The sequence below is a fragment of the Schistocerca nitens genome, chromosome 7 (assembly GCF_023898315.1).
Source record: "Schistocerca nitens isolate TAMUIC-IGC-003100 chromosome 7, iqSchNite1.1, whole genome shotgun sequence".
Classification (NCBI taxonomy): domain Eukaryota; kingdom Metazoa; phylum Arthropoda; class Insecta; order Orthoptera; family Acrididae; genus Schistocerca; species Schistocerca nitens.
In genome coordinates, this window is record NC_064620.1 from 313,092,971 (window position 1) to 313,120,336 (window position 27,366).

Sequence of the window (27,366 nt, forward strand, 5' to 3'; positions counted from 1 at the left end):
TTGTTTAAAAGTGATTCATAGCTGTGCAGATCATTCTAGTTCAGGTATTTTGTTAATTTGGGTAACCATCCAGATGCATTCCACCCCCCATGAACCACTGACGTTGTCAAGGCAGGATAGTTTGCACGTCTCAATGATACTGATAACCATACCATAGTTGCAACAATAGGGGAGGGGTATTGGTGGAGAGGGTGGACAGTCTTGGGGTTCCTGAAGAGAGGCAGCATCATTTGCAGTAGTTGCAAGGGCAACAGTCTAGATGATTGCCAAGATTGCCTTGCTGCGCTGGTACAGCAAACATCCAAAAGCAAGAGGAAACTACTGCCATTACTATTCCTGAGGTCATGCAGCTCCACTGTTTGATTATACGATGATGACATCATCTTGAGTAAGACATTCTGGAGGTGAAATAGTTCCCCATTTAGATCTTCAGGCAGGGTCCACTCAGTAGGATGTCGTCATCAGGGAAAACAACACTGACAATCTGTGGGTTGAGGTGTGGAATATAAGAGGTCTTAGTTGGGTAGGTAGGTTAGAAAGTTTAAAAAAGGGAAATGGATAGTTTGAAGTTATATGTGATGGTAATTAATGAAGTTTGGCTACAGGATGAACAGGACTTCTGGTCAGGCAAATACAGGGTTATAAATACAAAATCAAATAGGGGTAAATAAGGAGTAGGTCTAATAATGAATAAGAAAATAAGAATGTAGATAAGTTAGCATAGTGAATGCATTACTGTAGCCAAGATAAACACCAAGGCAACACTTAACCACAGTAATAAAAGTTTAGCTGGCCATTGTGGCCGAGCAGTTCTAGGCGCTACAGTCTGGAACTGCGCGACCACTATGGTCGCAGGTTCGAATCCAGCCTCGGGCATGGGTGTGTGTGATGTCCTTAGGTTAGTTAGGTTTAAGTAGTTCTAAGTTCTAGGGGACTGATGACCTCAAAAGTTAAGTCCCATAGTGCTCAGAGCCATATGAACCAATAAAAGTTTATGTGGCAACTAGCTTCACAGATGAAGAGATTGAAAGAATGTATGGTGAGATAAAACAAATTATTCAGATAGTTAAGGAAGAGGAAAATTGAATGGTGACGGGGGACTAGAATTTGATAACAGAAAAGGGAAGAGAAGGAAAAATAACTTCTTTAATATTTCCCCTTCTTTCTCAGGTCCTTTCTTTACGGTCGCCATGTTCTTCGTTCTTGCGGTGGCCCGGTGTAATGTTAAGCGTTTTCATGGACTTACTTGTTGAAGAATGCTGGTTCTGCTTTCTTGCAGCGCCGATGTCTTCTGCTAGCACCAGACGCTTCTCCGAAGATTTCACTGCTAGGAAGGGGAAATTTTCACTCTCTCGCTGTCTCTCTCTCTTCTTATTTAAAAAATACGCTACTCTTGGAATATCATTCAATGCACCAGAACATATTTATTTCCACTTTGTACAAAAAAACAACTAAACTTTATGACGTAAGCCCACACATTACCGGGCACCCAGAATCAGTTAATTACACATTTTTGAACACAATTAACACATAAGCTTTTATCGTGGCTGACTATCCACGTCCAGTCCACGTATTCTCAACAGCAGTTCAACGTCTAATAAAACAGTCACTATCTCGAGTCTCTCCATTTGTTTTTCAACAATACAAGGCTACTTTACTCTTTGCAGCTGGCCACAGGGCTTCCGGGGCATATTTGTTTATTCTTGGCAGGTCGCGCTGAACACTTGCAAGCGCTGACGAATTATCTCCCTTCCAGTTTCGCCTGCACAAACAATAAATGGGTGCAGTATCCCATGCTCATCCTTACACCCTGCTTTAAAATAACGCGTGTTCGAAACGGCTGGAACACAAGTGTCTCCAGACTTTCGTAAAATTCTGGGGGCTCTACATATCCCTCCCCTTAGCTCGAACACTCGTTATTTTGCACACAACATATATTTTAATAATTTTTTTTTTCTTAACACTTGTTACTTTGTACTACAGAAAAACATTAGGCACAAAAACTCTCTTCCATCTCCGGTATTTCATTAAGCTGTTGGTAATATCGTTCATAGACATAGTAGTATGATAAACTAATACTACAACAAGTATTAGCTATTTCCAATAGATTTATCTACTCTTGCTTCCAGGATTGAGCCAATCCCTCCCCTTAGCCAGTTTCAAAGTTCAGGCGTTATTCTGAGTTGAGTCTTTACTTTTTTTTTTTATATTTTAGAAGCTGTTGCAATGGTAACTACCGGTTTACCGGGTCTGAAAAAAAATAGTTGTACTGGGTGTTTTCTCTTTTTTTCTATCTCCTCGTGCAGGACTCGTCTATTTTATTTAAAAAGTTTTAGAATTCAAATTTACCATGAGAAACTTTCCACTACAATCTCCGGTCACTATACCACCCTTTCCCTTTGGATTCTTGACAGGTCGCGCTGAACACTTGCAAGCACTGATAGAAAGCACCGAAGCTGAAATCGTTATAGGTACAGAAAGCTGGCTGAAGCCAGAGATAAATTCTGCCGAAATTTTTACAAAGGTACAGACGGTGTTTAGAAAGGATAGATTGCATGCAACTGGTGGTGGAGTTTTCATCGCTGTTAGTAGTAGTTTATCCTGTAGTGAAGTAGAAGTGGATAGTTCCTGTGAATTATTATGGGTGGAGGTTACACTCAACAACCGAGCTAGGTTAATAATTGGCTCCTTTTACCGACCTCCCGACTCAGCAGCATTAGTGGCAGAACAACTGAGAGAAAATTTGAAATACATTTCACATAAATTTTCTCAGCATGTTATAGTCTTAGGTGGAGATTTCAATTTACCAGATACAGACTGGGACACTCAGATGTTTAGGACGGGTGGTAGGGACAGAGCATCGAGTGACATTATACTGAGTGCACTATCCGAAAATTACCTCGAGCAATTAAACAGAGAACCGACTCGTGGAGACAACATCTTGGACCTACTGATAACAAACAGACCCGAACTTTTCGACTCTGTGTGTGCAGGACAGGAAATCAGTGATCATAAGGCTGTTGCAGCATCCCTGAATATGGAAGTTAATAGGAATACAAAAAAAGGGAGGAAGGTTTATCTGTTTAGCAAGAGTAATAGAAGGCAGATTTCAGACTACCTAACAGATCAAAACGAAAATTTCTGTTCCGACACTGACAATGTTGAGTGTTTATGGAAAAAGTTTAAGGCAATTGTAAAATGCGTTTTAGACAGGTACGTGCTGAGTAAAACTGTGAGGGACGGGAAAAACCCACTGTGGTTGAACAACAAAGTTAGGAAACTACTGCGAAAGCAAAGAGAGCTTCACTCCAAGTTTAAACGCAGCCAAAACCTCTCAGACAAACAGAAGCTAAACGATGTCAAAGTTAGCGTAAGGAGGGCTATGCGTGAAGCGTTCAGTGAATTCGAAAGTAAAATTCTATGTACCGACTTGACAGAAAATCCTAGGAAGTTCTGGTCTTACGTTAAATCAGTAAGTGGCTCAAAACAGCATATGATGCTGTAGTATACAGAGAAGTTGCAGCATTAGAAAATTGTAGCGAAATGCAGGAAGATCTGCAGCGGATAGGCACTTGGTGCAGGGAGTGGCAACTGTCCCTTAACATAGACAAATGTAATGTATTGCGAATACATAGAAAGAAGGATCCTTTATTGTATGATTATATGATAGCGGAACAAACACTGGTAGCAGTTACTTCTGTAAAATATCTGGGAGTATGCGTGCTGAACGATTTGAAGTGGAATGATCATATAAAATTAATTGTTGGTAAGGCGGGTACCAGGTTGAGATTCATTGGGAGAGTCCTTAGAAAATGTAGTCCATCAACAAAGGAGGTGGCTTACAAAACACTCGTTCAACCTATACTTGAGTATTGCTCATCAGTGTGGGATCCGTACCAGATCGGGTTGACGGAGGAGATAGAGAAGATCCAAAGAAGAGCAGTGCGTTTCGTCACAGGGTTATTTGGTAACCGTGATAGCGTTACGGAGATGTTTAATAAACTCAAGTGGCAGACTCTGCAAGAGAGGCGCTCTGCATCGCGGTGTAGCTTGCTCGCCAGGTTTCGAGAGGGTGCGTTTCTGGATGAGGTATCGAATATATTGCTTCCCCCTACTTATACCTCCAGAGGAGATCACGAATGTAAAATTAGAGAGATTAGAGCACGCAAGGAGGCTTTCAGACAGTCGTTCTTCCCGCGAACCATACGCGACTGGAACAGGAAAGGGAGGTAATGACAGTGGCACGTAAAGTGCCCTCCACCACACGCCGTTGGGTGGCTTGCGGAGTATAAATGTAGATGTAGATGTAGATTCCAATCTATGTAAGGGTTGATACTATGGAAACATCTTCTTCCTCATCCTTGGGTAGGTACGCCCCTTCCATTTATACTAAACTATGGTACAGATCAATCCCCTTTTTGGTGCCCCTGCCTGCACAGTATAGGTCAGCCTCCTCTTGGTCTGCCCACCTGCCTCTCTTTCTCTCATTTCATCATTATCGGATGCGCCCTCCCTATCTTCTCTAACAATTATTCATAGTCTTGCCTCTTTCGTACTCCTCTGCAAACTATTTTATTTAGAATTTACTGGTAAAATTTCTATCTACCTCTCCTTTCCTCCTCCTGAGTCCTTCAGCCTACCTGCTTAAATTCTTCGCTTGTTCATTGCTTACAGCTCACTTATATAACCTTAATAACTAAATATGTTTCGTCCTTGACTCGATACCTCTGGCTTAATATCTATTTCTTTTTATGTCCATTCATATTACTTTGTACTACTATAGCTATGAACACAGGTGGATATACACTTCGTCCCCCAAAGATTTTTAGAAATCACGGTAAAGAGAAGGACTTCAGCGATAGAAGTATATGAATGTGGACAGAGGGAAAGATAGATTGGAACTCTTAAGAGAAGTAAGAAAGGAAATATAAGAATTGGTTGCTAAGATCGAAGAAAGAAAGAAGACAGCCCCAAAGACAGGAAACCCTTCCCACCCCCCTTACCCAGTATCGCCACTTCGCTGGTACTTACGTGAGAAGCCGGAGGAGGTATGATGATCGGCGTCTCCTACAGAACGGACGTTCTCACTGTCACCTTTGAAATCCCCAAAGAAAAGATCTTAGCAACTCACATGGAACGGCAAATGATGAAGAACCAGTCACACTTGTTTGCGAGGGTTGTATGAAGGGTGTGGTGTGTAGGTCGTGTCTGTGCCTATGCTACCCACCCCTTTCAAAATTAGATATAAACCCTCCCCAATCACATCACACTTTACAAAAAATATAAAACATTCTATAAAAATAGAAATTATATACACTATAATCAAATAGTTATTCAGTTTGTCACTTCACTTTATATTTCATACACATGTTCAGTTTATGTCATCTAGGTATCATTCTTCCTAAACAGTACCATCATATTATATCTCCTGTTAGAATGTTACCCTGTTACTTTTATCTCATGCTTAGAGGTTACTGTTTATTGCGACTCCTTAAATTAGTCATAATCATTTAGTCATAATTGGTCTCTTTTAATACTAATATGATTGGATAGCTTAAGGGCTATAAATAGATTACAGGATAGTCGAAGATTTGAAGGGAGTTCGGTGCAGGAAAACTAATGTGGAAGTAACACTGAACCCAACTTGGGAACCGGCGAACGTCACTCCGCCCGTTGACAGAATGTCAACGTCCCTGGGGGTTTTGTACGTATTGTTTTATATCATTAACATTATACATTCCCTTTTCCTCTCCCGTCACAGGATCTACTAAATATTTCGCCCTTGTCAAATGCCAGTCAAAATACTTGCCCATTGTACCCCAGGAATTACTATAATATTTAGGATCCCACAAATCTGAGATCAACTTCTCTTGTGCACTTGAAGACCAATATTTTTCCTTAAACTTTCTCTGAAAATCTTCACAGGATGTGAAGTTTTCAATATTTACTGTGCCCCATTCTGAAGCTTCACCCTCCAAATAACCTACCGCAAACTCTATTTTCTTAGCATTCTCCCAACTTTTAGGTATGGCTTGGTTAAACAGTTTTAGAAATGGGTGGGGTGTACCTCCCCATCTGGTTTGAATTTAGGAAACTGTCTCGACAAGCCTGAATTTCATCCCCATCTAGAAATCAATTATCATGTCCTTATTTAATATAATATTTTGGGAAACTGTGCCTTTCTCTAGTTTCTCCTGCATAAGCTTGAATTCTTTCCTCGAAGTTTCTAAGTCTTTCTTGGTGTTATCTAAATGGGAAGTTACTATAGGCGAAGAGATATCAACACTTGGTTTCTCTTCAACCGTTCGTCCTATTAATTCTTCTACTTGTTCTTCTAAGCCATTCAAATTTATAAGCTCTGCAGTCATTAACTTTTCTTTGAAGTTGTGTTTTACGGTTTCCACCCGTGATTTGACCCCTGAAATTTGCGCCTGTACTAGGGGAACAACTTATCTTGTTTCTGGACATTGGTTTTAGTGTAGTTAATTCTCCTTCGACCACATCAAATGTAACATTACATACATTTTTCAGAGAGTCGTATTTTTCGTTAAATTGTGTTTCCAAATTACTACATTTAAGTCTACATCATATTCTTATTTTTGAACTAACCCTTTTAGTTTCTTTGTTCTAAATCCTTAAAAAAATATTTGTCTGTTCGCTCAGGGAATCGGACAATTCTTTTTTCCATTCTTGCATCTGATTACTTAGGATATTAACTTGAACCTCTAGTTTTGTGTTTTGTGATTCAAACTGCACTTTGATAAACCTCATTAATTTGCTTAAATCTGACCCCTGTTTTTCGATTCCCATAGCCCCAACAGACTCTGTGGATTGATGTTCCTTTTCCATTGTGTTTTGTTTTGGGTTTAATCTAGTTATCATTAAAAGTACACTCGCTTATGTCCACAACCCCCCACACTCAACAAACAATCAAAGGTCAGTAATAGCTCACTCGGCGTTGGTTGAAGGCGGCGTCGGCACAGGTGTACGGCGGCGTCAGCCTTCGATGGACGGCGGCGTCGGTGTTGGTGTGATGCGATGTCGGCGTTGGTGTACGGCGGCGTCGGCGATTTGAGACTAACTGCAGCGTTGTGCGATTTTCTTGATTCCCTTAATCATTTCACCATTTATCAACACGATATTTCTGGATAAGTATCGTGGAATCTCTCTCCAGCCTCGCTGGTTGCTATGGCAACTCCCAACTGTTTTTTTCTTCTTTTTCTTATAACTTCTTTAATATTTCCCCTTCTTTCTCGGGTCTTTTCTTTACGATCGCCACGTTCTTCGTTCTTGCGGTAGCCCGGTGTAATGTTAAGCGTTTTCGTGGACTTACTTGTTGAAGAATGTTGGTTCTGCTTTCTTGCAGCGCCGATGTCTTCTGCTTGCACCGGACGCTTCTCCGAAGATTTCACTGCTAGGAAGGGGAAATTTTCACTCTCTCTCTCTCTCTCTCTCTCTCTCTCTCTCTCTCTCTCTCTCTCTCTCTCTCTCCTTATTTAAAAAATACGCTACTCTTGGAATATCATTCAATGCACCAGAACACATTTATTTCCACTTTGTACAAAAAAACAACTAAACTTTATGACGTAAGCCCATATATTACCGGGCACCCAGAATCAGTTAATTACGCATTTTTGAACACAATTAATACATAAGCTTTTATCGTGGCTGACTATCCACACCCAGTCCACGTACTCTCAACAGCAGTTCAACGTCTAATAAAACAGTCACTATCTCGAGTCTCTCCATTTGTTTTTCAGCAATACATAGCTACATTACTTTTTGCAGCCGGCCACGGGGCTTCCGGGGCATATTTGTTTATTCTTGGCAGGTCACGCTGAACACTTGCCAGCGCCAACGAATTATCTCCCTTCCAGTTTCGCCTGCACAAACAATAAATGGGTGCAGTATCCCATGCTCATCCTTACACCCTGCTTTAAAATAACGCGTGTTCGAAACGGCTGGAACACAAGTGTCTCCAGACTTTCGTAAAATTCTGGGGGCACTACAAAAGCTGCGTGGGAGAATTTAAATAATTTAATCACCACTAACAGTTGGGTTTAGGAATAATGAAGGAAGGTTGTATACATGGAAGACCTGGAGAGACTGAAAGGTTTCAGATTCAGTATATAATGGTAAGACAGAGATTTTGGATCCAGAATTTGAACTTTAAAGACAGCTCCAGGAGCAGATGTTGACTCAGACCATAATTTATTGCTTATGAAGTGTAGATTAAAACTGAAGAACTCGCAAAAAGGTACGAAATTACAGAGATGGGACCGGGATAAGTTGAAAGGACCAGCAGTTGTTGAGATTTTCAAAGGGAGCATTAGGCAAAGATTGACTGAAACTGGGGAAAGGAGTAAAGAAGAAGATGAGTGGGTAGCTAGGAAAGATCAAACAGTGAAGGCAGCAGAGGATAAAATAGGTAAAAAGGCAAGGTCTACTAGAAATCCTTGCATATCACAGGATATATTGCATTTAACTGATAAAGGAAAAAATACAAAAATGTGGAAAATGAAGCAGGCAAAAGGTAATACAGATGGCAAAAAAGGAAAATGAGGCTGACTGAAAATGCAAAATGGCTGATCAGGAATGGCTAAGGTGCAAAAACAATCCTATAGAAATTGGACAACTAGGGGGAAAAATAGATACTCCGTATAGGAAAATTAAAGAGGCCTCTGTGGAGAAGAGAGGCAGCTGTATGACTATCAGTAACTCAGATGGAAAAGTAGTACTAAGCAAAGAATCGAAATCTGAAAGGTGAAAGGCAAATGTAGAGGGTCTGTACAATGGAAACGAACTTGAAGGCAATGTTATAGAAAGGGGAAGAGGAAATAAATGAAGATGTAATGGGTTATGTAATACTGCAAGAATAATTTGACAGTATTTGGAAAGATCTAAGTTGAAGCAAGGCTGCTAAAGTGGATGACATTTCCTCAGAACTACCGATATCCTTGGAGAGCCAGCCAAGATAGAACTATTCCAACAAGTGTGCAAGATGTATTAGACAGGGGAAATACCCTTAAAATTAAAATACAATGAAACAATCTAAATACCAATTCCAAAGAAAGTAGATGCCAACAGGTTTGAATATTAATGAACTATCAGTTTAATAATTCATGGTGACAGAACATGGATACACATTATTTGCAGAAGAATGGAAAAACTGGAGAAGATTAGTTTGGTTTCTGGAGAAATTTAGGAACACGCATGGCAGTACAGATCCCATAACTCACCAAACAAGATAGAATAAGGAAAGGCAAATGTACATTTATAGCATTTGTAGGCTTAGAGAGGTTTTTACAATGTTGACAGGAATACGTTCCTTGGAAGCAGCAGGAGATACAGGGTGATACACTGATAGTGACCGGGCCAAATATCTCACGAAATATGCATCAAACGAAAAATCTACAAAGAACGAAACTCATCTAGCTTGAAGGGGGAAACCAGATGGCGCTATGGTTGGTCAGCTAGATGGCGCTGTCATAGGTCAAACGGATATCTACTGCGTTTTTTTTTTAATAGGAACCCCCATTTTTTATTACATATTCGTGTAGTACGTAAAGAAATACGAGTGTTTTAGTTGGACCACTTTTTTCGCTTTGTGATAGATGGCGCTGTAATAGTCGCAAACCTATAAGTACGTGGTATCACGTAACATTCCGCCAGTGCGGACGGTATTTTCTTCGTGATACATTTCCCGTGTTAAAATGAACCGTTTACCAATTGCAGAAAAAGTCGATATCGTGTTGATGTACGGCTATTGTGATCAAAATGCCCAACGGGCGTGTGCTATGTATGGTGCTCGCTATACTGGACGACATCATCCAAGTTCCGGACCGTTCGCCGAATAGTTACGTTATTTAAGGAAACAGAAAGTGTTCAGCCCAAGTAGGTGTTTTAGCTGCTGTCGCAGCTAATTCGCACATCAGTAGCAGACAAATTGCGCGAGAATCGGGAATCTCAAAAACGTCGGTGTTGAGAATGCTACATCAACATCGATTGCAGCCGTACCATATTTCTATGCACCAGGAATTGCATGGCGACGACTTTGAACGTCCTGTACAGTTCTGCCACTGGGCATAAGAGAAATTACGGGATAATGACAGAGTTTTTGCACGCGTTCTATTTAGCGACAAAGCGTCCTTCTCCAACAGCGGTAACTTAAATCGGCATAATATGCACTATTGGACAACGGAAAATCTGCAATGGCTGTGACAAGTGGAACATCAGCGACCTTGGCGGGTTAATGTATGGTGCAGCATTATGGGAGGAAGGATAATTGGCCCCGATTATATCGATGGCAATCTAAATGGTGCAATGTATGCTGATTTCCTACGTAATGTTCTACCGATGTTACTACAAGATGTTTCACTGCATGACAGAATGGCGATGTACTTCTAACATGATGGATTTCCGGCACATAGCTCGCGTGCGGTTGAAGCAGTATTACCATATTTCATGACAGGTGGATTGGCCGTTGAAGCACCATACCATGGCCTGCACATTCACCAGATCTGACGTCCCCAGATTTCCTTCTGTGTGGAAATTTGAAGGATATTTGCTATCGTGATCCACCGACAACGCCTGACAACATGCGTCAGCGCATTTTCAATGCATGTGAGAACATTACAGAAGGCGAACTACTCGCTGTTCAGAGGAATGTCGTTACACGTATTGCCAAATGCATTGAGGCTGACGGACATCATTTTGAGCATTTATTGCATTAATGTGGTATTTACAGGTAATCACGCTGTAACAACATACATTCTTAGAAATGATAAGTTCACAAAGATACATGTGTCACATTGGAACAACTGAAATAAAATGTTCAAACATACCTACGTTCTGTATTTTAATTTAAAAAACCTACCTGTTACCAGCTGTTCGTCTAAAACTGTGAGCCATATGTTTGCGACTATTACAGCGCCATCTGTCACAAAGCGAAAAAAGTGGTCCAACGAAAACATTCATATTTCTTTACATACTACACGAATATGTAATAAAAAATCGGGATTCCTATTTTAAAAAACGCAGTTGATATCCATTTGACGTATGGCAGCGCCATCTAGCGGGCCGACCGTAGCGCCATCTGGTTTCCACCTTAAAGTCAGACAAGTTTCGTTCTTTGTAATTTTTTCGTTTGACGCATATTTCGTGAGATATTTGGCCCGGTCACGATCAATGGACCACCCTGTATATATAGATTAACACAAAAAAAATTCAAACAGGGATAATGGAACTTAGGCAAATTAAATCATGGGATGCTGAGGGAATTAGATTAGGGAATGATATACTAAATGTGGAAGATGAGGGTTTGCTATTTGGGCTGTAAAATAACTGATGCTGGCCAAAATAAGGATGATGTAAAACGTAGACTAGCAATGGCAAGAAGTGTTACTGAAGAACAGAAATTTATTAACATTGAGTATAAATCTAAGAACCTTTTTCTGAAGATCTGTGGAGAGTAACCATGTATAGAAGTGAAACATGGTGGATAAGCAGTTTGGACAAGAAGAGAATAGAAGCTTTTGAAATGTGGCACTACAGAGAATGCTGAAGATCAAATAGGTATATTGTGCAACTAATGAGGAGGAACTGAATAGAATTGAGGAGAAAGGAAATTTATGGCATAACTTGATTGAAAGAAAGGATCAGTTGATAGAACACATTCTGAGACATCAAGGAATTGTCAGTTTAGTGCAGGAGGGAAGGTGTGTGTGTGTGTGTGTGTGTGTGTGTGTGTGTGTGTGTGTGTGTGTGTGTGTGTGTGGAGTGGGGGGGGGGGGGGGGTTAGAGGAAGACAAAGAGATGAATGCAGTAAGCATATTCAGAAGAATGTAGGTTGCAGTAGATTTTGGAGATAAAGAGGCTTATCCAGGATAGAGTAGCATGGAGAGCTGTGTCAAACCAATCTTTGGACTGATGACCACGACAACGATGACAACAACAACAACACTACATGCAATGTATGAAATTTTATACTACACACATTCTATATTTAACGAATCACATAACTGAATAAATAATTACAATAAGTGACTGTCAGTTCTTATTATCATTTCACATTCTGAAGTATTTATTGCATGTTCTGACTCAGTAATTTCACTGATTCAGCCTTTGCTATGTGCTTGTTGTCTCTTTCTTCATTTGCTGAGATGAGATTGAGCAGTGATAAACCTAGAGATGACAACCTCATTTAGATGCTACTCTTTGATGAGTACATGGTAGTATTCAATACTAGCTTTTATATCATTATAATCCATTTTAATATATTTCTTGTATTGTGTTTCAGGAGGGCAGTGTTGAGAGCAATAGTCTGTCTGCAGAGTCAGCCACTGATATTGTGCCAAAAACACCCCCAAAGGATGGTGTTGGTATGTGAATTTTAGTTATTTTTATCGTAATGAAACAGTTAAATTAAGATTTTATAGGTAATTAAGATAGCATGTTATATATGAGATATAGTTTTACTTAGGAGGTGGAGGATTGAGTGGAGGTAGAGAGAGGGAAGGACAGATGACTGGGAATGGGAGGTAATGAAGGGTAGGGGCAATGCAGAAAAGGTGTGGGCCTGGAGGGCTTGAAGTATGGAGGCAAATGGCTAGGGGTGAGAGGCTAGATATACTTAGGGAAAGCACACTGGCAAGGATAGTTTCACGGGAATGTAGTGATGGGAGGGTAGGAAGAAAGGGATGAGGTCAGTGTAGGGGACAGTGGGAGATTGCTGGCAAAACACTGTGGTTGATTATACATAGACCTATAAATCTAACTCAAATAGGCGGAAAAGGTGGAAGGGGGGGGGGGGGGGGTCACTTAGAAGTAACAAGCCGTGGCAGTAAGGACTGAATAGAAAATAGGGTGGGAACAAGAACAGTGGTAAGTGTAAGATAGGGACTTGCAGAGACTGAGATCAGGACGCATTGAATGCAACATCCCAACCTGTACATTTCAAAGATGATCTTGGGGGATGGGTCAGATGGCACACATTGTGAAACAACAATTATTATGGCTCATGTTGTGCTAAGCACAGTGACTGGGTGGTCTACTTTGTCCTTGACCTTAGTATGGCAGAGTTCATTCATAATATGTGGACAAAATTTGATGGTCATTCCGTCATAAAAAGAACTGGCCTTGGTACTTCAAGTGATTGATTTTACTTGTGATTTGGCCTCTTTTGGGCTGGCACACACCACTGACGGGATTGGAATGAGGGAAGGAGAAGCGTACGATACACATATGACAAAGTGATTAATGGAAAATCTCATATAAAGATGTGAAACAAATACTAACAAAGAGATAGAGGGGCTGGCCAGTACTTACATCAGCTCAGTACAGCCGATAGATACACATAAAACAGAACCGAAAATTTACGTTCCTAGCTTTCAGAACAAATGTTCCTTCATCGGGGAGGAGAGAGGGGAAAGAAAGGGAAGAAGGGAAAGGAGATTCAGTTACTCACAACCCAGGTTATGAAGCAACAGAGAAAGGAAAATAGGGAGGGTAGCAAGGATGGAGGCATGGTTGTCAGAGGGAAGCCAAAGATATCCTACTGTAAGTACTGTGCCAGCTTCATACCAAAGAGGATGCATACAGAAGTAAAGAGGTATATAGTATAAAGATAAACACAACTATGTAGGATGAAAAGATGCGTGAATGGCTAAAGAGGAAAGGGAAAGAGGAGAAGACTGAAGAGTAAATGGGAGTGAGGTTGTTTAACGTAGGTTCAGTCCAGGGGGATGGCGGGATGAAAGGATGTGTTGGAGTGCAAGTTCCCATCTCCGCAGTTCAGAGGGACTGGTGTTGGGTGGGAGAAGCCAAATGGCACATACGGTGTAGCAGGTTCCTAGGTCCCTAGAATTATGCTGGAGGGCATGCTCCGCTACTGGGTATTGGGCATCTCCCAGGCGGACAGTTCGTCTGTGTCCGTTCATGCGCTCAGCCAGTTTAGTTGTTGTCATGCCGATGTAAAAGGCTGTGCAGTGCAGGCATGTCAGTTGATAAATGACATGTGTAGTTTCACATGTGGCCCTGCCTTGAATTGTGTATGTTTTACCAGTAGCGGGGCTGGAGTAGTTGGTTGTGGGGGGATGCATGGGGCAGGTTTTGCAGCGGGGACGGTTACAGGGGTAGGAACCGCTGGGTAGAGAAGGTAGTCTGGGAATATTGTAGGGTTTAACAAGGATGTTACGGAGGTTAGGGGGGCGATGAAAGGCAACTCTGGGTGGTGTGGGGAGAATTTTGTCAAGGGATGATCTCATTTCAGGGGTTGACTTGAGAAAGTCATATCCCTGGCGGAGTATTTTGTTGATGTTTTCAAGGCCAGGATAATATTGGGTGACAAGGGGGATGTTTCTGTGTGGTTTGGGGGTAGGAACATTGTTGTTGGACAGGGAGGAATGTATTGCTCGAGAAATCTGTTTGTGGACAAGGTCTGCAGGATAGTTGTGGGAGAGGAAAGCACTGGTCAGGTTATTGGTGTAATTGTTGAGGGATTCGTCACTGGAGCAGATACGTTTGCCACGAATACCTAGGCTGTAGGGAAGGGAGCGTTTGATGTGGAAAGGATGGCAGCTATCCAAGTGAAGGTACTGTTGTTTGTTTGTGGGTTTGATATGGACAGAGGTGTGGATGTGAGCTTCAACAAGATGAAGGTCAACATCCAGGAAGGTGGCTTGGGTTTTGGAGAAGGACCAGGTGAAATTCAGATTCGAAAAGGAGTTGAGGTTATGGAGGAAATTAAGGAGTGTTTCTTCACCATGAGTCCAGACCACAAAGATGTCATCTATAAACCTATACCAGGCCAGGGGAAGCAGCTGTTGGGTCTTCAGGAAAGCCTCCTCCATGCGGCCCATGAAGCGGTTGGCATAGGACGGAGCCATCCTGGTTCCCATGGCCGTTCCCCTGATTTGTTTGTAGGTCTGGCCTTCAAAAGTGAAGTAATTATGGGTGAGGATGAAGTTGGTAAGTGTGATAAGGAACGAGGTTTTTGGAAGATCTTCGGGTGGGCGTTGGGAGAGGTAGTGCTCAAGGGCAGAGAGACCATGGGTATGTGGGATGTTTGTGTAAAGGGATGTAGCATCTATGGTGACAAGAAAGGTTTCAGGTGGGAGAGGAGTGGGAATGGATTTGAGGCGTTCTAGGAAGTGGTTTGTGTCTTTGATGTAGGATGGGAGTCTGCGGGTGATAGGTTGAAGGTGCTGGTCTACCAGAGCTGAGATAGGGTAGATCAGCACCTCCAACCTATCACCCGCAGACTCCCATCCTACATCAAAGACACAAACCACTTCCTAGAACGCCTCAAATCCATTCCCACTCCTCTCCCACCTGAAACCTTTCTTGTCACCATAGATGCTACATCCCTTTACACAAACATGCCACATACCCATGGTCTCTCTGCCCTTGAGCACTACCTCTCCCAACGCCCACCCGAAGATCTTCCAAAAACCTCGTTCCTTATCACACTTACCAACTTCATCCTCACCCATAATTACTTCACTTTTGAAGGCCAGACCTACAAACAAATCAGGGGAACGGCCATGGGAACCAGGATGGCTCCGTCCTATGCCAACCGCTTCATGGGCCGCATGGAGGAGGCTTTCCTGAAGACCCAACAGCTGCTTCCCCTGGCCTGGTATAGGTTTATAGATGACATCTTTGTGGTCTGGACTCATGGTGAAGAAACACTCCTTAATTTCCTCCATAACCTCAACTCCTTTTCGAATCTTAATTTCACCTGGTCCTTCTCCAAAACCCAAGCCACCTTCCTGGATGTTGACCTTCATCTTGTTGAAGCTCACATCCACACCTCTGTCCATATCAAACCCACAAACAAACAACAGTACCTTCACTTGGATAGCTGCCATCCTTTCCACATCAAACGCTCCCTTCCCTACAGCCTAGGTATTCGTGGCAAACGTATCTGCTCCAGTGACGAATCCCTCAACAATTACACCAATAACCTGACCAGTGCTTTCCTCTCCCACAACTATCCTGCAGGCCTTGTCCACAAACAGATTTCTCGAGCAATACATTCCTCCCTGTCCAACAACAATGTTCCTACCCCCAAACCACACAGAAACATCCCCCTTGTCACCCAATATTATCCTGGCCTCGAAAACATCAACAAAATACTCCGCCAGGGATATGACTTTCTCAAGTCAACCCCTGAAATGAGATCATCCCTTGACAAAATTCTCCCCACACCACCCAGAGTTGCCTTTCGTCGCCCACCTAACCTCCGTAACATCCTTGTTAAACCCTACAATATTCCCAGACTACCTTCTCTACCCAGCGGTTCCTACCCCTGTAACCGACCCCGCTGCAAAACCTGCCCCATGCATCCCCCCACAACCAACTACTCCAGCCCCGCTACTGGTAAAACATACACAATTCAAGGCAGGGCCACATGTGAAACTACACATGTCATTTATCAACTGACATGCCTGCACTGCACAGCCTTTTACATCGGCATGACAACAACTAAACTGGCTGAGCGCATGAACGGACACAGACGAACTGTCCGCCTGGGAGATGCCCAATACCCAGTAGCGGAGCATGCCCTCCAGCATAATTCTAGGGACCTAGGAACCTGCTACACCGTATGTGCCATTTGGCTTCTCCCACCCAACACCAGTCCCTCTGAACTGCGGAGATGGGAACTTGCACTCCAACACATCCTTTCATCCCGCCATCCCCCTGGACTGAACCTACGTTAAACAACCTCACTCCCATTTACTCTTCAGTCTTCTCCTCTTTCCCTTTCCTCTTTAGCCATTCACGCATCTTTTCATCCTACATAGTTGTATTTATCTTTATACTATATACCTCTTTACTTCTGTATGCATCCTCTTTGGTATGAAGCTGGCACAGTACTTACAGTAGGATATCTTTGGCTTCCCTCTGACAACCATGCCTCCATCCTTGCTACCCTCCCTATTTTCCTTTCTCTGTTGCTTCATAACCTGGGTTGTGAGTAACTGAATCTCCTTTCCCTTCTTCCCTTTCTTTCCCCTCTCTCCTCCCCGATGAAGGAACATTTGTTCCGAAAGCTAGGAACGTAAATTTTCGATTCTGTTTTATGTGTATCTATCGGCTGTACTGAGCTGATGTAAGTACTGGCCAGCCCCTCTATCTCTTTGTTAGTATTTGTTTCACATATGACAAAGTCTCACACATGATTCTTGCAGCAAGAGTTTTGGAGCATTAATCTCATAGAAGTATACTTTGAGTATTGAGAGGCATCAGAATACCACTTATGGAGTAGGATAAAAGTTGTTGAAGTATGTTTCTCAATTCATCCTCAAAATTCTCCATCACTATTAATGTGGTATCCACCCAATGTAAGCAACATTTTTGTCCATCTTTATCTCACTCCTCGTCCCAACACTTAGAAACCATATGACCTAGGTGAAGGACCCAAGTGTAGTTCTGTGCCATGCATCCCATCGTCAGTTTCTGTTCTGTTCCTGTCACAGGTGTTTCATATTTTATTAGAAAAGGGTCATCTGTGAAAGCAGCAATGTTGTACCTCCTGGATCTACTGCATGGCTTTTTATGGGACATGGTTTCCAACCAGCTGTCCAGCCCCATGACTGGTTGCCAGGAGGATGAAGGCTCTAGAGAGAATGGATAAACCAAAGATGAAACTAATGTTTAGCAACTATAGTTAGTATGTATTAATATTTTGTAGGAAAGTTGTTACTGCAGTCAAATAAAGATGGGAAAATTATGTAACTGTGGCTATGTAAAGATGGGCATGAACAGATGGAGAAACTTTGTACTTTATTTGTGTTCATTGGAAGTGTGTCTCATTACTTTAATTTCTCGTGCAGATGTTTTAGAGCTGATGTTCTGTATCTTGCATCAGTAAGGCTATAAAACTTCAGTGCCACTTCAATGTGTACTATATCTGAGCTTGTTATTATTTTTGTTTCATTTAAATGCCTTGTCATGTGTGTAGCAGATGGTAAGGTCATAGATTCAAAAGTCTGAAATCTCATTGAAAATATTTGATTGTTTAAAAAAAGGAAAAAGGAGTGAGAGTGCCAAAAAGTTTAGATTTGAGGCAGTCAGTCATGTGTGGAGACCAACATGATGCTAGGGGAAGTGCTATTTTTGTATTTACTCCAGAGAAGAGAATTGATAGTGTTCACAATAAATACACCCATAAATAAAACTGATAAATGTGCTATTAGGTGCTTTTTTTTTATTTGGTGAATAATATAAGGAACTTCTTTTATGTTCTGTATCTTGATAGTGAACACGAATGCTGGCTACATTGATAAAAATTTCACTTGGCATACCAAGTAATACCATAAACCAAATTTATCTGACAAGAGACTAAAGATAATTGATAGACAACAAAGAACGAAATAGTTATCAGTTTTTGAATCAATCTAGATAACTTTGAATCCACTGAGGTGTCAAAAGCCATGGCATAGCGATACACACATATACAGATGGCCGTAGTATTGCATAAACCAGGTAGGAAAGGACAGTGCATTGGCAGAACTGTCATTTGCACTCAGACAATTCACACGAAAAGGTCTCCTACGATAATGGCTCACGACAGGAATTAACAGACTTTGAATGTGGAAAGGTAGTTTGAGCTAGACACGTGAGACATTCCATTTTGGAAATCATTAGGGAATTCAATATTCTGAGAGCTACAGTGTCAAGAATGTGCTAAGAATACCAAATTCCAGACATTACCTTTCACCTTGGACAATGCAGTGGCCATTGGTCTTCATTTAGAGACCGAGAGCAGCAGCATTTGCTAACAGGTGAGCAACACTGCATGAAATAATCACAGAAATCAATGTGAGAAATAGAACAAACTTATCCGTTATAGTGGTACAGCAAAATTTGGTGTTAATGAGCTATGTCAGCACACGATCGATATGAGTGCCTTTGCTAACAGCACGAAGTTGCCTGCAGCACCTCTCCTGGGCTCATGACCGTATTGGTCAGACCCTAGATGACTGGAAAACTGTGGCAGCCTGGGCAGATGAGTCCCGACTTTGGTCGGTAAGAGCCGATGCAGGGTTCGAGTGTGGCACAGACCAACGAAGCTGTGGACCCGAGTTGTTAATGAGACACTGTGCTAGCTGGTAATGTTTCCATAATAGTGTGGTCTGTGTTTACACAGAATGAACAAGGTCCTCTGGTCTAACTGAAGTGATCATTGACTGAAAATGGTTACGTTCAGCTACTTGGAGACCATTTGTGACAATTCGTGGGCTTATCGTTTTACGGATGACAGTGTGCCGTGCACTGACCCACAATTGTTCACGATTGATTTTGAGAACATTCTGGATAATTTGGGCGAATGATTTGGCTACTCAGATTGCCTGACATTAATCCCATCAACATTTATGGGACATAATTGAGAGGTCAATTCATGCACAAAATCCTGCACCAACAACATTTTCACAATTGTGGATGGCTGTAGAAGCAGCATGGCTGAATATTTCTGCAGGGCACTTCCAGTGAATTGTGGAGTCCGTACCACGTTGAGTTGCTGCACTACACTAGGCAAAAACAGAACCCACATGATATCAAGGGTATCCCTTCACTTTAGTCATCTCAGTTTATAGGTTACATCTAAATCTACATCTATACTCTGCAAACTACTGTGAGGCGTGTTGCAGAAGGTGTGTCAGTTGTTAGGGCTTTTTACTCATTCCATGCACACATGGAGCATGGCAAGAATGATTGCAGTCTCTGTATAATGTGGATTTGTTTTAGTTTACATATATCTGATTATGTTGTTGTTGTTGTGGTGGTCTTCAGTCCTGAGACGGGTTTGATGCAGCTCTCTATCCTGTGCAAGCTTCTTCATCTTACAGTACCTACTGCAACCTACATCCCTCTGAATCTGCTTAGTGTATTTATCTCTTGGTCTCCCCCTATGATTTTTACCCTCCACGCTGCCCTCCAATACTAAACTGGTGATCCCTTGATGCCTCAGAACATGACCTACCAACCGATCCCGTCTTCTGGTCAAGTTGTGCCACAAACTTCTCTTCTCCCCAATCCTATTCAATACTTCCTCATTAGTTATATGATCTACCCATCTAATATTCAGCATTCTTCTGTAGCACCATATTTCGAAAGCTTCTATTCTCTTCTTGTCCAAACTATTTATCGTCCATGTTTCACTTCCATACATGGCTACACTCCATACAAATACTTTCAGAAATGACTTCCTGACACTTAAATCTATACTCGATGTTAACAAAGTTCTCTTCTTCAGAAACACTTTCCTTGCCATTGCTAGTCTACATTTTATATCCTCTGTACTTCGACCATCATCAGTTATTTTGCTCCCCAAATAGCAAAACTCCTTTACTACTTTAAGTGTCTCATTTCCTAATCTAATTCCCTCAGCATCACCCGACTTAATTCGACTACATTCCATTATCCTCGTTTTGCTGTTGTTGATGTTCATCTTATATCCTCCTTTCAAGACACTGTCCATTCCATTCAACTCTCTTCCAAGTCCTTTGCTGTCTCTGACAGAATTACAATGTCATCGGCGAACCTCAAAGTTTTTATTTCTTCTCCATGGATTTTAATACCTACCCCAAATTTTTCGTTTGTTTCCTTTACTGCTTGCTCAATATACAGATTGAAGAACATCGGGGAGAGGCTACAACCCTGTCTTACTCCCTTCCCAACCACTGCTTCCCTTTCATGTCCCTCGACTCTTATAACTGCCATCTGGTTTCTGTAAAAATTGTAAATAGCCTTTCGCTCCCTGTATTGTACCCATGCCACCTTTAGAATTTGAAAGAGAGTATTCCAGTCAACATTGTCAAAAACTTTCTCTAAGTCTACAAATGCTAGAAACGTAGGTTTGCCTTTCCTTAATCTTTCTTCTAAGATAAGTCGTAAGGTCAGTATTGCCTCACGTGTTCCAGTGTTTCTACAGAATCTAAACTGATCTTCCCCAAGGTTGGCTTCTACTAGTTTTTCCATTCGTCTGTAAAGAATTCGTGTTAGTATTTTGCAGCTGTGACTTATTAAACTGATAGTTCGGTAATTTTCACATCTGTCAACACCTGCTTTCTTTGGGATTGGAATTATTATATTCTTCTTGAAGTCTGAGGGTATTTCACCTGTTTCATACATCTTGCTCACCAGATGGTAGAGTTTTGTCAGGACTGGCTCTCCCAAGGCCGTCAGTAGTTCCAATGGAATGTTGTCTACTCCAGGGGCCTTGTTTCGACTCAGGTCTTTCAGTGCTCTGTCAAACTCTTCACGCAGTATCGTATCTCCCATTTCATCTTCATCTACATCCTCTTCCATTTCCATAATATTGTCCTCAAGTACATCGCCCTTGTATAGACCCTCTATATACTCCTTCCACCTTACTGCTTTCCCTTCTTTGCTTAGAACTGGGTTTCCATGTGAGCTGTCGATATTCATACAAGTCGTTCTCTTATCTCCAAAGGTCTCTTTAATTTTCCTGTAGGCGGTATCTATCTTACCCCTAGTGAGATAAGCCTCTACATCCTTACATTTGTTCTCTAGCCATCCCTGCTTAGCCATTTTGCACTTCCTGTCGATCTCATTTTTGAGACGTTTGTATTCCTTTTTGCCCGCTTCATTTGCTGCATTTTTATATTTTCTCCTTTCATCAATTAAATTCAATATTTCTTCTGTTACCCAAGGATTTCTACTAGCCCTCGTCTTTTTACCTACTTGATCCTCTGCTGCCTTCACTACTTCATCCCTCAAAGCTACCCATTCTTCTTCTACTGTATTTCTTTCCCCCATTCCTGTCAATTGTTCCCTTATGCTCTCCCTGAAACTCTGTACAACCTCTGGTTCTTTCAGTTTATCCAGGTCCCATCTCCTTAAATTCCCACCTTTTTGCAGTTTCTTCAGTTTTAATCTACAGGTCATAACCAATAGATTGTGGTCAGAGTCCACATCTGCCCCTGGAAATGTCTTACAATTTGAAACCTGGTTCCTAAATCTCTGTCTTACCATTATATAATCTATCTGATACCTTTTAGTATCTCCAGGGTTCTTCCATGTATACAACCTTCTTTCATGATTCTTAAACCAAGTGTTAGCTATGATGATGTTGTGCTCTGTGCAAAATTCTACCAGGCGGCTTCCTCTTTCATTTCTTAACCCCAATCCATATTCACCTACTATGTTTCCTTCTCTCCCTTTTCCTACACTCGAATTCCAGTCACCCATGACTATTAAATTTTCGTCTCCCTTCACTATCTGAATAATTTCTTTTATTTCATCATACATTTCTTCAATTTCTTCGTCATCTGCAGAGCTAGTTGGCATATAAACTTGTACTACTGTAGTAGGTGTGGGCTACGTATCTATCTTGGCCACAATAATGCGTTCACTAAGCTGTTTGTAGTAGCTTACCCGCATTCCTATTTTCCTATTCATTATTAAACCTACTCCTGCATTACCCCTATTTGATTTTGTGTTTATATCCCTGTAGTCACCTGACCAGAAGTCTTGTTCCTCCTGCCACCGAGTTTCACTAATTCCCACTATATCTAACTTCAACCTATCCATTTCCCTTTTTAAATTTTCTAACCTACCTGCCCGTTTAAGGGATCTGACATTCCACGCTCCGATCCGTAGAACGCCAGTTTTCTTTCTCCTGATAACGACATCCTCTTGAGTAGTCCCTGCCCGGAATCCAAATGGGGGACTATTTTACCTCCGGAATATTTTACCTATATTGTTACAAGGCCAGATCAGTCAATCATCCAGACTGTTGCCCTTGCAACTACTGAAAAGGCTGCTGCCCCTCTTCAGGAACCACACGTTTGTCTGGCCTCTCAACAGATACCCCTCCGTTGTGGTTGCACCTACGGCACGGCTATCTGTATCGCTGAGGCACGCAAGCCTCCCCACCAACGGCAAGGTCCATGGTTCGGGTGTAAATTATCTGCAAATAAATACCGAAACAGTGAAAACTTGAGTGAAGGCAGTATAACAGCTAATAGATGTTTTTAGACTTATAAGAAATGTACAGTTTTCAAAGTATATTAATTAAGCTGCCAGATAAAACAAACCTTGGCCTTGCCGCAGTGGTAACACCAGTTCCTGTCAGAGCACCGAAGTTAAGCGCTGTCGGGCTGTGCTAGCACTCTGATGGGTGACCGTCTGGTCTGCCGAGCACTGTTGGCGACAGGGGTGCACTCGGCCCTGGTGAGGCAAACTGAGGAGTTACTTGATTGAGAAGTAGCAGCTCCAGTCTCGTAAACTGACACAATGAAGTGAGAGCGGTGTGGTGACCACATGCCCCTCCATATCTGCATCCAGTAACACCTGTGGGCTGAGGTACCATTATGCCTTCCGAGGCCTGTTTGGATGGAGTTTAGTTTAATTTAGCTTAACTTATTTACAGAGATTTTATTGAATTCCATATTTGACATCAGAGCTGAAAGTTGTATACCAGCTAGCTACTCTTTGCTGTTTAGAAATTAAATCAGCTTTATAATCTACCCCCCTGACCCCCATTCCCCATGAGCCATGGGTTCTTGCCATTGGTGGGGAGGCTTGCGTACCTCAGTGCATCCTGTAGGTGCAACCACAACGGAGGGGTATCTATTGAGAGGCCAGACAAATGTGTGATTCCTGAACAGGGGCAGCAGCCTTTACAGTACTTGCAAGGGCAACAGTATGGATGATTGACTGATATGGCCTTGTAACATTAACCAAAATGGCCTTGCTGTGCTGGTACTGCGAAAGGCTGAAAGCAAGGGGAAAGACAGCCGTAATTTTTCCCGAGGGCATGCAGCTTTACTGTATGGTTAAACGATGATGGCATCCTCTTGTGTAAAATATCCCAGAGGTAAAGTAGGCCCCCATTCGGATCTCCGGGTGGGGACTGCTCAGGTGGACGTCATTATGAGAAGAAAGAAAACTTATGTTCTACAGATCAGACCGAGGAATGTCAGATCGCTTAATCAGGCAGATAAGTTAGAAAATTAAAGAAGGGAAATGGGTAGGTTAAGGTTAAATATAGTGGAAATTATTGAAGCTTGGTGGCAGGAGGAAAAAGACCTCTGGTCAGGTGAATACAGGTTTATAAACACAAAATCAAGTAGGCATCATGCAGGAGCAGGTTTAATAATGAATAACAAATAGGAATGTGGGTAAGCTACTATGAACAGCATAGTGAACGCATTATTGTAACCAAGATAGACACGAAGCTCACGCTTACCACAGTAGTACAAGTTTATATGCCAACTAGCTCCGCAGATGATGAAGAGATTGAAGAAATGAAGGGAGACAAAAATTTAATAGTAATGGGGACTCGAATTTGAAAGTAGGAAAAGGAAGAGAAGGAAGAGTAGTAGGTGAATGTGAACTGGGGGTAAGCAATGAAACAGGAAGCTGCTAGATGAATTTTGCACAGAGCATAACTTAATCATAGCTAACACTTGGTTTAAGAATCATGAAAGAAGGCTGTACACGTGGAAGAGGCCTGTAGACTCTGGAAGGTTTCATGCAGATTATATAACGGTAAGACAGAGATTTAGGAACCAGGTTTTGAATTGTAAGTCATTTCCAGGGGCAGATGTCAAAACTGACCACAATTTATTGGTTATGAACTGAAGACTAAAAATGAAGAAACTGCAAAAAGGTATGAATTTAAGGAGATGGTACCTGGATAAACTGAAATAATCAGAGGTTGTAGAGAGTTTCAGAGAGAGCTTTAGGGAATGATTAACAAGAACAGGTGAAAGAAATACATTAGAAGATGAATGGGTAGCTTTGAGAGATGAAATAGTGAAGGCAGCAGAGGATCAAGTAGGTAAAAAAACGAGGGGTAGTAGAAATCAGAAAAAGAGATATTGAAATTAATTGATGAAAGGAGATAAATATAAATGCAGTAAATGAAGCAGGTGAAAAGGAGTACAAACGTCCCAACAATGAAATCGACAGGAAGCGCAAAATGGCTAAGCAGGGATGGCTGGTAGACAAATTTAAGGATGTAGTGGCATATACCACTAGGGGCAAGATACATACTGCTTACAGGAAAATTAAAGAGACCTTTGGAGAAAAGAGAACCACCTGTATGAATATCAAGAGCTCAGATGGAAAACCACTTGTAAGCAAGGAAGGGAAGCAGAAAGGTGGAAGTAGTATCTAGAGCGTCTATACAAGGGTGATGTACAGGAGGGCAATATTATGGAAATGGAAGAGGACATAAATGAAGGTGAAATGGGAGGTATGATACTGCACAAAGAATTTGTCAGAGCACTGAAAGACCTTAGTCAAAACAAGGCCCCAGGACTAGACAACATTCCATTAGAACTACTGATAGCCTTGTGTGGGCCAACCATGACAAAGCTCTGTCATCTAGTGAGCAAGATGTATCAGACAGGTGAAATACCCTCAGACTTCAAGAAGAATATAATAATTCCATTTGCACAAAAAGAAAGATTTGACAGATGTGAAAATTACTGAACTATCAGTTTAATAAGTCATGGTAGCGAAATACTAACATGAATTCTTTACAGATGAATGGAAAAACTGGTAGAAGCTGACCTTGGGGAAGATCAGTTTGGATTCCGTAGAAATTTAGGAACACACGAGGCAATACTGACTCTACAACTTGTCTTAGAAGATAGATCAAGGAAAGGCAAACCTACGTTTCTAGCATTTGTAGACTTAGAGAAAGATTTTGACATTGTTGACTGGAACAATATTTACGGTTTGTACAGAAACCAGAGGGCAGTTATTAGATTCAAGGGACGCTGAAGGGAAGCAGTGGTGTAGAGGACAGTGAGACAGGATTGTAGCCTATCCCTGATGTTATTCAATCTGTATACTGATCAAGCAGTAAAGGAAACAAAAGAAAAATTTGGAGTAGGAATTAAAATCCATGAAGAAGAAATAAAACCTTTGAGGTTTGCCAATGACATAGTAACTGTGTCATAGATAGCAAAGGAGCTGGATGAGCAGGTGAACAGAATGGACAGTATTTTGAAAGGAGGATATAAGATGAACATCAATAAAAGCAAAACAAGGATAATGGAATGTAGTTGAATTAAATCTACTGATGCTGAGGGGATTAGATTAGGAAATGAGACACTTAAAGTAGTAAATGAGTTTTGCTATTTGGGGAGCAAAATAACTGATTATGGTCGAAATAGGGAGGATATTAAATGTAGACTGCCTATGACAAGGAAAGCATTTGTGAAGAAGAGAAATTTTTTGACATCGAGTACAGATTTAAATGTCAGGAAGTCTTTTCTGAAAGTATTTGTATGGAGTGTAACCATGTATGGAAGTGAAACATGGGCAGTAAATAGTTTAGAAAAAAAGAGAACAGAAGCTTTTGAAATGTGGTGCTACAGAAGACTGCTGAAGATTAGCTGGGTAGATCACGTAACTAATGAGGAGGTTTGAACAGAATTGGAGGGAAGAGGAATTTGTGGCATAATCTAAACTGTCACATATGACTGTAGAAACGGCGACACCAGTATACACTTCAGTTTCGTCGCTTTGTGGGTCCCTGAGTCACGTCTGAAATGAAAGTTTTGGCAGCTGCACATCACACGAGTTGTGACGGAGTTAAAGCTTGTTTCGTGGAATCACAGCATAAGAAAAAAATAAGAAATGTGTTTCGATTCGTGACTGGATGAAGAAAAGGTGTCAGCTCGGTTGCTCAGCATCCTTGCTGAAATAATTTATAACGGAAGATCCAAGAAGTTCCTTTAATTACCTTTGAATGTCACCAGAACTGTTCACGTTTCTTCTAAATAGAGTTAACTATGCAATAAGGAATAAATGTATTGTAATGCATGAAGCATTGTCGCCAGAACTGAAATTACATATCATATTGTGTGCACCACAACTGGGAACACTCAGTATGCTGTAAGATACAGTTTTAGTTGGTGATGACGCTATTTCATTAACACCAATAATTATTAACTTTAGCAGTAATATTATTAATATTAGCAACAATAATTATTCAAAGCAGGACACATTAACAAGAGAATAGTTTGCAAACTAATCTCTTGAAGATAGATCTGTACAGTGGCAATATTTCAAAATTCTAACGTATGTGAATGGGGAGCACTGCAGTGATGTTTTAAATAGATGAATAGTCAATAAAGAATGCAGCTTCTTGAGTTTGTATAGCCTTCCCTCCTGTCAACAATATTCCTTAACAACAACTCGAACAATGGGATTTTAGTCTTGTAGACAAGTGCATTGCCACAGCTAGAATCACACTTGCTTGTATTTCTCTTAATTCAGTTGTATATGTGTTCCTAACTCAATAAATTTTGCCCTGCAGCTCAGATATTGTCAAACCATCTATGTTATGATCACACATGACAGTCTCAGCAGCAGCAA

The 27,366-nt window shown here is 41.4% G+C and overlaps 1 protein-coding gene across 1 annotated transcript in view; it reads left to right on the plus strand.

Moving 5' to 3' along the window:
• The window catches only part of LOC126194885 (oxysterol-binding protein-related protein 6-like), a 277,022-nt gene that overhangs the window by 47,507 nt on the left and 202,149 nt on the right, over window positions 1-27,366 (plus strand). Inside the window, exon 2 of the mRNA XM_049933235.1 lies at window positions 12,299-12,380. Coding sequence (XP_049789192.1) covers window positions 12,299-12,380 — 82 coding nt within the window. The remainder of the gene's footprint in view (window positions 1-12,298; window positions 12,381-27,366) is intronic.